The sequence below is a fragment of the Procambarus clarkii genome, chromosome 43 (assembly GCF_040958095.1).
Source record: "Procambarus clarkii isolate CNS0578487 chromosome 43, FALCON_Pclarkii_2.0, whole genome shotgun sequence".
NCBI classification, from domain to species: Eukaryota; Metazoa; Arthropoda; class Malacostraca; order Decapoda; family Cambaridae; genus Procambarus; species Procambarus clarkii.
Window position 1 is genome coordinate 19,214,813 of NC_091192.1, and position 16,747 is coordinate 19,231,559.

At 46.7% G+C, this 16,747-nt stretch overlaps 2 protein-coding genes and 1 long non-coding RNA gene across 3 annotated transcripts in view; 2 read left to right on the top strand and 1 right to left on the bottom strand.

Moving 5' to 3' along the window:
• The window catches only part of LOC123756038 (metalloprotease TIKI2-like), a 127,829-nt gene that overhangs the window by 32,173 nt on the left and 78,909 nt on the right, over window positions 1-16,747 (bottom strand). Inside the window, exon 7 of the mRNA XM_069300081.1 lies at window positions 10,023-10,247. Coding sequence (XP_069156182.1) covers window positions 10,023-10,247 — 225 coding nt within the window. The remainder of the gene's footprint in view (window positions 1-10,022; window positions 10,248-16,747) is intronic.
• Window positions 1,252-2,896, top strand: LOC123755773 (uncharacterized). The gene has a single exon (XM_045738555.2). The coding sequence runs from the start codon at window positions 1,500-1,502 to the stop codon at window positions 2,529-2,531; it is 1,032 nt and encodes a 343-aa protein (XP_045594511.2). The 5' UTR covers window positions 1,252-1,499; the 3' UTR covers window positions 2,532-2,896.
• LOC138350007 (uncharacterized) lies at window positions 8,665-9,335 on the top strand. The gene is made up of 2 exons (XR_011221978.1): window positions 8,665-9,126; window positions 9,247-9,335. It is a non-coding gene; the product is annotated as an uncharacterized lncRNA (long non-coding RNA).

The following is a 16,747-nucleotide window of genomic DNA, read 5'->3' on the forward strand; positions in this document are numbered from 1 at the left end:
TATAGTCCACACAGCTGTGAACACAGCTGCATATAGGCCACACAGCTGTGAACACAGCTGTATATAGTCCACACAGCTCTATATAGTCCACACAGCTCTATATAGTCCACACAGCTCTATATAGTCCACACAGCTCTATATAGTCCACATAGCTCTATAGTCCACACAGCTCTATATAGTCCACACAGCTCTATATAGTCCACACAGCTCTATATAGTCCACACAGCTCTATATAGTCCACACAGCTCTATATAGTCCACACAGCTCTATATAGTCCACATAGCTCTATAGTCCACACAGCTGCATATAGTCCACATAGCTCTATAGTCCACACAGCTCTATATAGTCCACATAGCTCTATAGTCCACACAGCTGTATATAGTCCACACAGCTCTATATAGTCCACACAGCTGTATATAGTCCACATAGCTCTATAGTCCACACAGCTGTATATAGTCCACACAGCTCTATAGTCCACACAGCTGTATATAGTCCACATAGCTCTATAGTCCACACAGCTCTATATAGTCCACATAGCTCTATAGTCCACACAGCTGTATATAGTCCAAATAGCTCTATAGTCCACACAGCTCTATATAGTCCACACAGCTGTATATAGTCCACATAGCTCTATAGTCCACACAGCTGTACCTTGAGAAGTTTACAGTCAGTTTACAGTCAGTTACAGTCTTAGTCTCCGTGGTGTAGTGGTAAGACACTCGCCTGGCGTTCCGCGAGCGCTATGTCCTGGGTTCGTATCCTGGCCGGGGAGGATTTACTGGAAGCAAATCCTTAACTGTAGCCTCTGTTTAACGCAACAGTAAAATGTGTACTTGGATGTAACAACGATTCTTCGCGGCGGGGATCGTGTTCCAGGGACCTGCCCGAAACGCTACGCGTACTAGTGGCTGTACAATAATGTAACAACTCTCGTATATATCTCAAAAAAAAAAAAAAGGTGAGGTACAACTCTTGTGTTCCCGTATCCATACAAATGGTTGAGTTGCCAGTTTATATAATTAAATTATACAAAATTACAATTATGTCACATCCGCAAGTTTCCTAAACGATAATAATATTTCATAAAATGTTAACTTTACATTTTAAAGTAAAAATGTAAAGTAAGTAAAGCAGTTCCCAGTGTCCATCGGTGACAATTTATTAACGCGAGAAAATATATGTATTTAGTAATTGTGGCAACCATAGCCAGGCGTATAACCAGCCATACAGAGGGTGACCCCGCCACCTCTGGCCAGCCCACCAGTAGCAGGGAGGCAGGCAGGGGAGGAGGGTCTGCCCTCAGGAACTCGTTCTTCACCTTAACGTGAAGTACAACCATAATATCGCCGGGTTTGCCAGAACATTTAGATAGCGATTATCTTTGTTGTAGAGTAAACCTGCCGGTAACAAGGCCATCGCCTTGTGCCTTGTACTGCACCTAGTTTGCTTTATATAACTAATCAGTATTATATATACTGAAAATAATTACATTATTGATCATGGAGAGCAAGAGGAAACGAGAATACAGTGACTGTTACAGTGTGGAATCAATGAGTGTGAGTAGTGGTGAAACATCGCCCAGAGTGCTGGATAATATAGTGACAAACACCACATACATAGCAAGCCAACCAAATGAACGGCTTATCTCTCCGGACTCGAGATATTCTCCTGTAAATCATTCCACACACAATGGCTTCATACAAGAGAGGCGCCGGTCTACTCGCCCGGAGGAGACCACCACCACGGAGTCCGACGCTGAGGCGACGGCAGTGCTCACCTGTACAATATTCCCCAAGTTGGACCGTAAACAGGTCCCCCCCGCGTTTAAGACTCTGATTCCCTTGTTTACAAGATTTCTCAAAGACACGCCTCCAACCGCTCTTGCCGAAGTGATCCCACGTCTCAAGCGACACCTATATTTGAAGAAAAATAATAAACTCTCGGCGAGCCTCGTAGCTGCGGCTATATTAAGATTTCATCCGGATTTGAGAGAGAGACACTACACAAATTCTGTTACGACGCCTATGACTTTGCCGTCTATTATAAGAGACAGACTTTCGTGTGGTTTGCACGTGCCAATGATCCACGTCTTGTATGGGGAAGCGCTCATTAGCGGGTGCGCATCCCATTTAAATACCAGAGACCAGCAAGTAGGAGCCGAGCCGTACCCGCTCAGTTTCTCAACCTCACCGCCTAAAGAGTTCTGCGCGTTGATCAGGCGGGTAGATGTGATGCGAGGAATGACCTCCCACGCAATGGCATTAGCCTTTCGCTTTCCCAGTTTAGCAGCCAGCATGCACGGGCTCTCTCACGAGATGTGGGCCTTCATGTTCTCAAAGAAGATGCCTGTAGCTGCCGGGATGGAACTCTACGACGCCTTTTTTATCGAATTTGAAAGGCAACTTGCCATGACAATAGTGATGCCCTTAGACAAGTTTCCGCCCTGGCTAACAGAGAGTGTAATTTCAAGGTTCAAGACTAACACTGGCGTTGCCGCTACACCTTCATATAGACCCACATCAGAATTGTAAAATATTTTATAGAAATGATCAAAATCATTAATGTTAACCTGAGTTCGACTGTGTACAAATATTCCAGTTTTAAGTTAATTATTTAATTAAATTGTTAATGAATGACGCCTATTTTTATACGAGAAATTTTGAATAATTTAAGTTAGTCACCTTAATTCATTGCTCAGTTTGTACTAACATTCTTTACAATTTTAAGGACTGCTGATTAGGCAACTTGCCTAGTCGAAATTAATCTCATTCTTCATATTTAATAACCCATAACAATAATACTAATATTTAAGCAAAGTAAAATAGTCATTAACAATGTATATAATGTCTTACTTTTAAGAAAACTACAATTAAAGTCAATAAATGTATACATGTAAGCCTGAACGTTTTATTTAAACATATTTATTGTGGTGTTAAAGATTAGTAAATTAAATGATAGCAGGAACACTAAGTTTTTATTTATTTATTTATTTACATATACAAGAGTTGTTACATTCTTGTACAGCCGCTAGCACACAGTGGCTGTACATGCGTGCTAGTGGCTGTACATGCGTGCTAGTGGCTGTACATGCGTGCTAGTGGCTGTACATGCGTGCTAGTGGCTGTACATGCGTGCTAGTGGCTCGGGCAAGTCCTTACTCCTAATATTCCCTGGAATATGACCCGCCAAATCGTTTAACAACCAGGTACCCATTTTATTGTTGGGTAAACAGAGGTTAAAGTGAAGGATTGGCGTCCAGTAAATCCTTCCCGGCCAGGATACGAACCCATGCCAAAGGTCCATTGACAGGAGTGTCTGTCAAGGAGCCACGGCGACTGTTGATAGTAAACTACACGTCCTTGTTCTATTCTATAACTGCCTTGAATTAATCATATGGGGGGGGGGGGGTATTATGTAGCCTTAGCAGAGACGTTTCCCATACCTGTTAGGGTGGCAGGAGGGCCTCAGAGATCACATTTAACAGTACAGTAAGTGCTTTCTGTAATGTTGCGTTGCTGATTGATAAAGATTAAGCCACTCAAGATGATGGTACGGGCATGAATAGCCCGTAAGTGGAGGCTCTTTGGAGCCATTACCCAGTACCAATTGTTGATACTGGAGATAATGGATGAGGTTTGTGGCGTTGCAAATTAAATCGGGTAAAATGTGAGCGGGAAGTGGGACAGTCGGAAGTATAGTGTGAAGAGGAAGCTGCGTACTCGTAGAGACGGGGCTTAACCCAGCACCCAGGGAGGATTTTTGGATTGTTGTGTAGCAGAATCAATCACCACACAGAACCCCCACCCCCCACCCCCGGTGCTAACTTTACATTTTTTTCTGTTCCTTGTGGCTTCGTGTCTGTATATGGGTGTCCACAGGCGACGGTGTAGGGCATCGTGGGAATTTCTCTACGATACTCCGCGATACGTCGATGATGATAGTTTGGCCATCTTTGAAAGCGGTGTATCGACCCGTGATTGTTTGTGTCCAAAATACCAGGTGCATCGTGACCCTCAAACATGGGCGTTCGTACACTGAGGTGTCGAGTGCATCCTCGGAGCCTCTCTCATATTCGTCGGAGATCCTCATCGTCCACATGCTCGTCTGAAGACGCGTAGTCCTCATCGTCCTGTGTCGTCAGTATTCCTGCTTTCTTTGTGTTGTGAACCGCTGTCGGCGTCCGTCTGGGTGTCCACAGTTGTCGTCGTCCGTGGAGCGTCCGTCTGGGTGTCCACAGGTGTCGTCGTCCGTGGAGCGTCCGTCTGGGTGTCCACAGTTGTCGTCCGTGGAGCGTCCGTCTGGGTGTCCACAGTTGTCGTCGTCCGTGGAGCGTCCGTCTGGGTGTCCACAGTTGTCGTCCGTGGAGCGTCCGTCTGGGTGTCCACAGTTGTCGTCGTCCGTGGAGCGTCCGTCTGGGTGTCCACAGTTGTCGTCGTCCGTGGAGCGCCCGTCTGGGTGTCCACAGGCGTCGTCGTCCGTGGAGCGTCCGTCTGGGTGTCCACAGTTGTCGTCGTCCGTGGAGCGTCCGTCTGGGTATCCACAGTTGTCGTCGTCTGCATCATTTGTATTTTGTAAATACCAGCAGTGTAGGCTACTAACCCAAATCTTGTAAATACCATTGTAAGCTTCCAACCCAAATAAAACCTCTATAGTCTGGGTGAGCCTCTTGTTGAATCACTTGTGATACAACAGATTATTGATGTGTGTATTTGTGTAGGTGATTGTATATGTGTATGCATATATATATATATGTATGTATGTGTACATGTATATATAACATTCAAAATTGTGTAACTAGCGTCAAAAGATTGTTATTTGCTTAGCTAAACGAACTAGAGGGTTCAGTTTTTGAACCGATTATGTGCCTCTGTAACCCTTTACACCACTGCCCACGCGATGGGTATGAGGTGCATAATAAAGAAAGAAATTGAAATTATCTGGATAATCTTACGTAGGTGACTACGGGAGAGAGTGTTTCCTAAGGTCGAGGAGTACGTCTCGTCTGGCGTTAAGAGAGCGGGTTCCTCGGGGGTGGCGGGCGGAGACGAGGTGACCTTGATGCTCCGCCTGGACGGCCAGGAGTTACATAACATCACGCCTGGTCGGTAGGTTGGCGCGGCCATGACAGAATGGTTCCCGGCTCACTTCCAGCGGCAGGACCAGCAAAGCGTTTCCTTTTCAAGTGATGCCTCTGTTCACCTACAAAGGCAACCTATGTTAATAGGTACCCCGGAAGTACAGGCTGCAACGGCGGTAAATTCACTCAACAGAATAGGTGACGCTGCCCAATACCCCTCGCCCTTTGGGGAAATTTTTAGGTATCGGGGAGATAGGCAACTGTTGTGGGTTGCATCCTGGGGAAGACGTAGTTGGCCTTGGCATTTGAATAAGCCTAACAGGTTCCTGTCCCTGAGTATGAGAAAACAGGTTTGGTTCAGATTTCGGGGACAGGCAGCCTTAGGCTTATGGCAGTCCACCCTAGTCCAAGGAGAGACTGCACGGCCACCCGTCTGTTTACTGGTCAAACCCAGTTGCAGGAGCTAGTTAAGCATGACCCAACATATCCAGCACTATAGACGAGGGTACAAATAGCCTAGGATATCCTTTTGGAATTATTATCTGAAAAAATTGTCAGAAAAACTAACCACGCTATATACTATAGTTGTTGTTGTTTTAGAGTTAGCTACTCAGAACGAAGAGTCCATGTAGCACGGGCTAAGGTGAGCCCGTAATATACTATAGTGTGGTTGGTTACCTCATCAAGCTACACGTTCGCGTAGCGTTGATCCAATTATCTATATTAACAAACATGTTGGTATTGTTATAAGGTCTAGTACTTTTTAGTTTTCATTACTGCTTCAATAAGTCAAATATATAACCTTAGTCCTGAGAGTTCGTAAGAGTAACGTGTGCTGGGTCAGAGGTCACCTGAAGTAAAGTGCAAGGAATTAACAGGCAGGTGTGAAGCAGTTTGTTTTGACTAGCGCAGGTAACATTCTTCACGAAGTTTAGGGAGAGTGGGGCTTAATGTACCACCATTTGTAACAAATGAAACATTTAAATCCCATTTATTAGAATACCTAAATGCATAATGTGTTCTATTATGCTAGCCCGTTGAGAGCCATGCAAGCAAGATGCACAACTTTCATCAGCTTCACAACAGTTAACTCGAGCAAACCATTTTTCGTTACAGCATTGTTAATTAAATAGTATATTCAGGAGGTTCCTCGCCCTCCTCCCTTCTCCTCACATTACTTGTTCAACAATATGTAACTGGAAAAATGTATCGGGGATTAATGGGGGGGAGGGGGTCCTTTGACAAGCCGACGGCTTCCTGTGCCCGGCGATCCTATAGAGATGGTGGTCCTAGTATAAATTCAGATAAAATGTCCCTCGTTTCCTGGCTATCTTAACAAAGGCTTTCCACCCATCACTTGGAACAGAGTTCAGGACGGGCCGCTGCGACATTGATTGTTGTACCAAGGCGAGTTAGCCACACTGGCTGCTTGTCCAGGAAGCTACTGTGGTATACAACAGCAACTGTTGATTATATCGGCGTAGAGAGAAAGGCTGGGCTGTGTCCTCTTCCCCCATCCTTCTGTCATCCAGATTTTCACTGTTGTCGGGAATATGAACCTCGGCCCCTCGACCGACAAAGGGAGGGGAGGGGGGAGGTCACCAAGGAGAGTTAGGACCGAGACGCTGACTCATGTCCCGCTCCCTTCCCTGACCGCCCTCGCCAGGTACGACTCCTCCCTCCCTCACACTTGGGCCGCTGACCCCCTTCCCCTCCCCCCCCCCCCCCCACCGAACACAACTTCGAGATGGTTAGCTGCGCACTAGAAATATTTAATGTCAAGGAGTGAAACTGGAATTCCTGGAATGTCCCGAAATGTCGGTGTGGTGGAGGTGTTAAGAGCACCAATACCAGCATTATCCTCACTTTAATAAGACTATCAAAATCCTCAGATAAGGCAAAATTGTAATTAATTTTGTCAATAAAGATGTTAATAATAATAACTAAGTCGAGGTCCACGCCCTATCTCCCATCTCATAACGGTCACGTCCAAGTATACAAGTTCATTGAGATCATATGTATACCAAAAGGATAGAATGAATATGTATGTATTTCTGAGAAGCTTGAGGAACTCGAGAGCCTGTAACAAATAACTTTGTACCTTGTATGTAACCAAGTTTGTAACTTATGTTGTATAATAATGATTAAAAAAATTACATTTGCAAATGTTTTTTTTTTTTTGTAAGGGGTGGCAGAAGACAATATGTGGGAGCGCAGGTGGGCGCCCCAACCGTAGACAGTGTTATGGACACCCGCGGGTGTCCATAACACTGTCTACGGTGACTGTCAGTGTCCGTCACCCTAATCATGCCCAATAACACTATTTAAGGTCCCGATGTCAGTCTACTCCCAAATCAAGACCACTTCTGCGTGTTCATACTCAGCTACTTAGTTTTAGTAGTCATTTATTATGCGCCCCATACCCATCCTATGGGCGGTAGTGGAAAGTGATGTAGAGGCCCATAATGGGTTCAGGACTGAACCTCCAAAACCCTTTTAGCTAAGCAAGTTACAGCTCGGAGTGACGTCAGTATACACACGCTCAAGCACAAATACTATTGGGGATATGGGACAGGTGGTAATGATGATGAATATATGTGTAAATTATGTGGAATTAAAAGTGTAAATTATGTGGAATTAAATGATTATATAAATTATGTGAGAGTGAGTCCCTCACCCTCACATATTTTGTGGGTCCCGGTATTACAGTAGAGTTCGTTCTCGACTCAAAATCGAGAGTTCCGGGTTCGAATCCCGGGCGGAACAGAAAGGGTTGAGCGCGTTTCCTATCACCTAATGCCCCTGTCCACCTAGCAGTAAATAATTTCACCCAGGAGTTAGTCAACTTCTTATGGGGATGCATCCTGGGGGGGGGACCTCGATATAAGCCTAACATGCATTATATGTATAAACTGGCTGTCCGTCTCCCGACGTAATATATTATCGTTATTATGTCTTCGAGAGCTCGTTCATTGATGTATGAAGACACATAAGGATTGTTCCTGAACAAAGAGCCCGGATGTGTCATAATGGAAACATCGATGGCAGTCTGGAGAGAGACAAGAATTTTGCACCAAAGTTGTACACTTTCATTAATTTGTCTAAATGTTTATTTGTAGCCTCTAGTATTGTTATTTATGTCTATGTACTTGTACTTAGTTATACAAGTATTTGTATGTATCTGTCGGCACGTTTAGTACACTAGTGCCTGTGTACATGTAGAAGTGTATATGTTTATCAACTAGAATGTTCAGTAATATGTTGATTGTGTTATGTGTAAATATGTGAACACGTTGTAGTGAACGGGGTGAGAATAGCTTGAGCTACCTTTGTGTATTTATTTCATTTTCAATGCACACTGTAGCAACAAGAACGTCGTGTATCTGGGAAAATACTGAAGACAAGTTCAAGTACATTTACAGAGACAATAAGATACATCTCAAAAGGATAGAGTGGCTTAGGCTACTGCTACCATATGTATTGGGATCGAACAGGACTGTTCAAGAACAATGTATACTACCCCCGGAATTATACATTTATTGATAGGCTGGAGTTGGTGTTAATATTAACGAAACTACGTAATTAAACTGGCCAATTACCTGGTAATGCCATCTCCCTCCAGTCATGTCAAGAGCTCGCTGCCCAATTACTGACTTTGTCTCTCTGATAGTTTACTTCGGGAGCGACGTGGCGGGTCGGGCAGTCTTGGCGGAGGGTTGGTTCTGTTAACACCAGCGAGTCCTCTACAATATTGCTCGTCTGTACAACTGTAGCGAGTTGGTGATGCTACCCAACATCAAATGTGCTAAGATTCTTCTTCCTGCCCACGTATAATCTGACGGATTATATGATTATACGCATTCTACTATCGCGTCAACTTATACTATGAATACATAGGAACCAAGTTTAGGAACTGGCTGTTGAACAACTTAAAAGATGATGGATCTTTCCCTACGGACACAACTTGGAAATCTTCCTATTAGTGGAAAGCTTTCGTTGTTCTTGCCCTTGGAGCTAGTGACATGTATACATGCATAGCGTCATCAAAGGTAAGATACTGTGATCTATTATACTCGTGGAACGCATCGCGAGGTAATGGATATATTGCATTAACACAGAGTATAAAAAGAGGTTAACTTATACTAATATAAATACTTTTCTCCTTTCAGTCTAAACTTGCTTACTGCTAGTATTCTGAACACAGTATAAACACTGTCCACGGTTGTTCAACATCCTTCCAGTTGGTACAAGAAATATTGCCCGAACAACCGTGGACACAAAGAGAAAACTAGATAGTTTTCTTTAAGGAGTGCTGAACCAACCGGATTGTGGTAGATATGTGGCCCTGCGGGCCGCTCCAACCAACAGCCTAGTGGACCAAGCTATCACAACCCAAGCCTGGCCTCGGGCTGGGCTTAGGGAGTAAAAAAACTCCCAGAACCCCATCAAGCAGGGTAAAATGTATGAAAGCTAATCTCATATATAATATCATTGTGGGGTAATACTCCTTTTAAGTAAATGTCTAAATTTAATTATTTTACTTGCAAGTTATTAATGTTGTTTAATTTGACTACATAGGACGAAGGCGATTATCCGGAGAACTTGTCCCTAACCCCTTGAATCATCCCTTATTACAAGGTGCTGTTGAAGGTTATAATAAATATTTAATTGGGTTTACAAGTGTTTGAGTTATTCCTGAATGTAAGTGCAAGGACACATGTCAAGACACGTCCGTATTTAGAACATCCCTGGACTCCCGATCTGGGTCGTCGTCAGAACACCGTCCTACCACAGATAACGCTGGAAAGCAGGTAACATTACCCTTGGGAAGGTCTACCTGGGCAGGGTGAATGGAGTAGCTGAAAATAATGAATACAAACTCTGTATAAGATCAGTCCTCCTCATAATAAGAGTAAGCCAAAAAAGCTAAACAAAAAATACTCACCGAATGTAAGGTTGGCCCGGCCAGAAGGACTGGAGCAGGCCTAGGAGGAGGAGAGGTAGAAGAATGTAGGAGAGGTGTAGTGTGGTGGCGGCGGCGGCGCTGGCAGGCATGGTGGGGAGGCCATACCACACCCGCAGGGACTCCCGCACCAGCTCCTCGTCCCGGGGGTCCACTGACACGCTCGTCGTGTCCTCCAGGTAGTCCGACGCGTGCTGGTCGTAGGGTCTGGTCCAACAACAGTTCATTAAAAAACTTCCATACGAAAGTATATGATAAACTATACTTATTTTAGTGAGCATCATAAAGGTTATTAACATGTACAAAACATCAAACAGTGATATTGTTGTAAACGTACTTAATAACTCCACTAGTAACGCCCTAGCTCGCAGAAGAATAACAGTGAGCTATAGCACGCCCCGCCCTGTATATTCTGACTATAAAAGGCAAGCTTTGCTACAGTTTATTATTAAAGAATAACAGGCCATTGTTATTGGGGAGAGGCGGCCACAGTTTACAACCCAGGCGGCCCAGGGTTGCCAGATCCGAGAAGCTGAAAGTAGCGAGCTGCCGGTCTAAAACTACCAAATTTTAATAAGAGTAGCCCAATTTATTGTTTAGTTACCATTACGATTTTCGGAGTAATATATTTTAATAGAGTATGCTACACGATTTTAATGATTTTATTATCTCGTCCTATATATATAATACAAAAATGTGATAATAGGATAGCTTACCAATATTAACATTTTACCTGTTAACATTTCCCAATTTTGCTAGAAATTGCCTACTTAAAATTGTTAGATTAAGGACCTGCCCGAAACGCTGTGAGTGTTAGTGGCTTTAAAAGAATGTAAAAAACATCAATGCTATGTACCCTCATGAACCCAATGTACCTTCTTGTAGATATATAAATATTTGCTGTATGACGCATAATGGGTGTAGAGTCCTTCATCGTCTTCACAGTTGAAGATTATCAAGAAGATCTTCGTCTGTCTCCACAATCTCGTACTTGAATAATGCAGACTCGCATTTAAGCATTGTCATGAGTGGTTCAAATGATGAGTACCAAGTTTCGTTTTCTTCAAGATATGTTTTGATTCTCAAGATTGGTGTCAAACACTCAAGTCCCATTCAATTTCTCAGTTTAGTTTTCACAGATATTACTCTCTCTAAAAATACCCGTTCAACCAGGACATTGGTGATTGGTAAGCTGTATATTTTCAATGTAAACTCAGCGAGATCAATCAGTATGGGGTCGCCAGCAGCGTTCTTGACAGTTATTGTCTTGGTCTAGAATGACGGTCCAGATGTTGGAATTTGTCCCTCACAAATGTTGGACCAGTCAATGGTTAACAGTAGGCGTCACTGACTTTCAAATTTCTCTAGGCTTAGATTGATCAGTTAGTGCTAATGGAAGTTCTGAAAATGGTGGCCGTGTGTGGCTAAGGCATATGATAGGCGACAGATTTTTCACCTTTTTGAAAGTTTTACCATTGCTAGGAATACGAGAAAGCTCTTTACAAGCTTTCACTAAAAAATTATAGCATCTTTCTTGAATATTTTTAAACTTTTTCTGGCCAATAAAATTAATTTGTCTGTAAGTGGCCAGAAGTGTAGAAACTTCGTAAACAAAGTCCACATTCTTCAGGGACAGATATCTAAATATAGTCCAAATTAACATTAAGCTTTGCATGATCAAGATGAATGATTCTTCTGAGCATTTCAAGAGTGAAATTTTCTAAGTCAGTGTGAAGGCTACACTGATCTTCATTTTGATAAAGTAAATTCATCCTTTCAAAATCAATTAACATTGGTTTGATAAATGTGAAATTATAGCTTATTGGCGGGATCAGAGTACACTGAAAATAGTTATCCTGCAACATATTTATCACAAGAGTAAGAAGCGATGCGGATGGGATTTGTAGACATTACATTATAAAAGCGTAAATAATCATCATTGAGTTTAACATTAGTAGCCCAAATTAGCCCAACTTGCTTTTCAAGTAGCCCAAAAAGTCGCAAGTAGTAAAATAAAAAAAATTGGGAGCGCAGGGCTCTCAAAAATTGCCCAATCTGGTAACATTAAACCCAGCGAGTGGGTCCACCACGACCCACAGGATGGGTATAGGGTCCACCACGACCCACAGGATGGGTATAGGGTCCACTACGAACCACAGGATATTAATGGGGTTCACTCACAGGATGGGTATTCAGTGCATTATACATTAGTTCAGAACTTGCGAGTTACACTAGTCATACTATGGGTGAGCTAGTCACACTTTGTGCATGCTAGTCATAGTATAACAACCCAATCAAGGACAATAACAATCTTACCTACACTTATGTTTGTGTATACCTCTTTTACCTGGATGTTCCTAGTACTTGTGTACCTGTACTCGTACTGTAATTGCTGCCAACTCCACTAATGCTACTGGCTACAGAGGGACCCAGACCGCACAGGAAGAGGGAAAGGGTAATGGTGGTAACTAGACCAGGTGTCCAGGTAGTCAAGCTTGCCTAGCCTAACTAAGTGGTTTCCCAATAAAATAATATTCTATTCATAAACAAGCCGCCCACTAGTAACGCACTCGACCACCTTACTAGACACAGGACAAGATAGCAGAGTTAGAATTGACACTCGAGTATCTTTCAATTTAAATAATTGTGTTTATTAAATGAGATGAATATCTTAGTTATATAGTCCTTAAGTCAAGGCACATGAAATTGATAGGCTTAAACTCTGTCCGGGCGGATAATCAACCTACCCAGATGGATGAGGCTACCCAGAGAGAGAGAGAGAGAGAGAGAGAGAGAGAGAGAGAGAGAGAGAGAGAGAGAGAGAGAGAGAGAGAGAGAGAGAGAGGGAGAGGGAGAGGGAGGGAGGGAGAGGGGCCGAGCAGGTAATTGCTTCATGTGGTGGGAGCGGCCGGTAGTGATGACAATAGGGGGGACAATGACGGCGTGATAAGTCTCGCCCACCAGCGTCGCCGAGAACTTAAGTCTGACCCTATTAATTACCTCACACCCTCTCCCTTAATTATCATACTAACTTACAGAAGATGGACCCCCGCCCCGCCTCTCCCATCCCAGATTTCACTCTCAAACGCTGCCCACCGCAGCCTTAACCTCTCTAAAAGCTACGCTCTCACTCCTCTGCTGCTGGCCACACTATGGGCACCCCTAGTCACACTATGGGGTCACTAGCCACACCATGGGGTCACTAGCCACACTATGGGCACCCCTAGTCACACCATGGGGTCACTAGCCACACCATGGGGTCACTAGCCACACTATGGGGTTACTAGCCACACCATGGGGTCACTAGCCACACTATGGGCACCCCTAGCCACACTATGGGGTCACTAGCCACACTATGGGGTTACTAGCCACACCATGGGGTCACTAGCCACACCATGGGGTCACTAGCCACACTATGGGCACCCCTAGTCACACTATGGGGTCACTAGCCACACCATGGGGTCACTAGCCACACCATGGGGTCACTAGTCACACCATGGGGTCACTAGTCACACCATGGGGTCACTAGCCACACCATGGGGTCACAAGCCACACTATGGGGTTACTAGCCACACCATGGGGTCACTAGCCACACTATGTGCACCCCTAGCCACACCATGGGGTCACTAGCCACACTATGGGGTTACTAGCCACACCATGGGGTCACTAGCCACACTATGGGCACCCCTAGTCACACTATGGGGTCACTAGCCACACTATGGGCACCCCTAGTCACACTATGGGGTCACTAGCCACACCATGGGGTCACTAGCCACACCATGGGGTCACTAGCCACACCATGGGGTAACTAGCCACACCATGGGGTCACTAGCCACACCATGGGCACCCCTAGTCACACTATGGGGTCACTAGCCACACCATGGGGCCACTAGCCACACTATGGGCACCCCTAGTCACACTATGGGGTCACTAGCCACACCATGGGGTCACTAGCCACACCATGGGGTCACTAGCCACACCATGGGGTCACTAGCCACACCATGGGGTCACTAGCCACACCATGGGGTCACTAGCCACACCACGGGGTCACTAGCCACACCACGGGGTCACTAGCCACACTATGGGGTCACTACCCACACCATGGGGTCACTAGCCACACCATGGGGTCACTAGCCACACCATGGGGTCACTAGCCACACCATGGGGTCACTAGCCACACCATGGGGTCACTAGCCACACTATGGGGTCACTAGCCACACCATGGGGTCACTAGCCACACCATGGGGTCACTAGCCACACTCCCACGAGGGGGAGGAGACCATCACTGTGAGGGGCGGGGGGAGGAGACCATCACTGTGAGGGGCGGGGGGAGGAGACCATCACTGTGAGGGGCGGGGGGAGGAGACCATCACTGTGAGGGGCGGGGGGGGGAGGAGACCATCACTGTGAGGGGCGGGGGGAGGAGACCATCACTGTGAGGGGCGGGGGAAGGGAGACCATCACTGTGAGGGGCGGGGGGAGGAGACCATCACTGTGAGGGGCGGGGGGAGGAGACCATCACTGTGAGGGGCGGGAGAGGGAGACCATCACTGTGAGGGGCGGGGGGAGGAGACCATCACTGTGAGGGCGGGGAGAGGGAGACCATCACTGTGAGGGGCGGGGGGAGGAGACCATCACTGTGAGGGGCGGGGGGAGGAGACCATCACTGTGAGGGGCGGGGAGAGGGAGACCATCACTGTGAGGGGCGGGGGGAGGAGACCATCACTGTGAGGGGCGGGGAGAGGGAGACCATCACTGTGAGGGGCGGGGGGAGGAGACCATCACTGTGAGGGGCGGGGGGAGGAGACCATCACTGTGAGGGGCGGGGAGAGGGAGACCATCACTGTGAGGGGCGGGGAGAGGGAGACCATCACTGTGAGGGGCGGGGGGAGGAGACCATCACTGTGAGGGGCGGGGGGAGGAGACCATCACTGTGAGGGGCGGGGAGAGGAGACCATCACTGTGAGGGGGCGGGGGGGAGGAGACCATCACTGTGAGGGGCGGGGAGAGGGAGACCATCACTGTGAGGGGCGGGGAGAGGGAGACCATCACTGTGAGGGGCGGGGGGAGGAGACCATCACTGTGAGGGGCGGGGGGAGGAGACCATCACTATGAGGGGCGGGGAGAGGGAGACCATCACTGTGAGGGGCGGGGAGAGGGAGACCATCACTGTGAGGGGCGGGGGGAGGAGACCATCACTGTGAGGGGCGGGGGGAGGAGACCATCACTGTGAGGGGCGGGGGGAGGAGACCATCACTGTGAGGGGCGGGGGGAGGAGACCATCACTGTGAGGGGCGGGGGGAGGGCGACCATCACTGTGAGGGGCGGGGGGGGGAGACCATCACTGTGAGGGGCGGGGGGAGGAGACCATCACTGTGAGGGGCGGGGGGGGGGGAGACCATCACTGTGAGGGGCGGGGGGAGGAGACCATCACTGTGAGGGGCGGGGGGAGGGCGACCATCACTGTGAGGGGCGGGGGGAGGAGACCATCACTGTGAGGGGCGGGGGGAGGGCGACCATCACTGTGAGGGGCGGGGGGAGGAGACCATCACTGTGAGGGGCGGGGAGAGGGAGACCATCACTGTGAGGGGCGGGGGGGGGGGGAGACCATCACTGTGAGGGGCGGGGGGAGGAGACCATCACTGTGAGGGGCGGGGAGAGGGAGACCATCACTGTGAGGGGCGGGGGGGGGGGGAGACCATCACTGTGAGGGGCGGGGGGGGGGAGAACATTTAGAAGACTGTGGTAAGAACTTGTAACCACAGTGCCCGGAAGTGTGGCCTAGGCTGCGCGGCCCCGCCAACCGTCACCCGGCGCCTGCCACTCTCACGCTGACTTTCGCCCTCATGGGCTAAGGTATGCTGAACTGTGTAATTACTATATGAGTAATTAGTAATGAGTAATTAGTAATGAGTTCAATGAGTAATTGAACCCAGGCCAAAGCGCAAGCGTTTTGGCCTGGGTTCGTATCCTGGCCGGGGACGACTTACTTGGCGCCAATCCTTAACTGTAGCCTCTGTTTACCCAGCAGTGACTGGGTACCTGGTTGTTAAACGATTCTGCGGGCCGTATTTCATGGAAAATTAGGATTAAGGACTTGCCCAAAACGCTACGCGTACTAGTGGCTGTACAAGAATGTAAGAACTCTTGTATATATATAAATACATAAAAAAAAATAAAATAAAAAAGGCTTGGTCCAACAGGCTCTTGCTTGGAGCGGCCGGCAAACCCACATATCCACCACAGCCTGGTTGGTCCACCACTTTTTGGAAGAAAACTATCCAATTTTTTCTTGAAGATATCCACGCTTGTTCAGATAACATATCCTATACTTGCTGGCAGGATACTGAACAACAGTGGACCATTGATGTTCAGTGCTCTCTGATTGTGCCTATGGCACCTATGTGAGGATAAGTTAGTACTAGATCTAACAACATGAACAGAACAGAGGGAATATGCTCACAATATACAAGATACTGACATGTAATACACAAGACGGACAAGGACATCCTCTATATATAAAGGCATAGGATAAAAAAAAGGACATAAGAGGACGCTGAAAATGCAAGTGAGTCGAAGAAATGTAAGAAAATATTCATACCTTGGTATAGATGGTCAACAAGTGGAATGTAATGAAAGAAGTTATGGAGACCACCTCCAGCCACACTCTTAAGGCCAGATTCGTTGAATAATTCAAACGTCAGAAT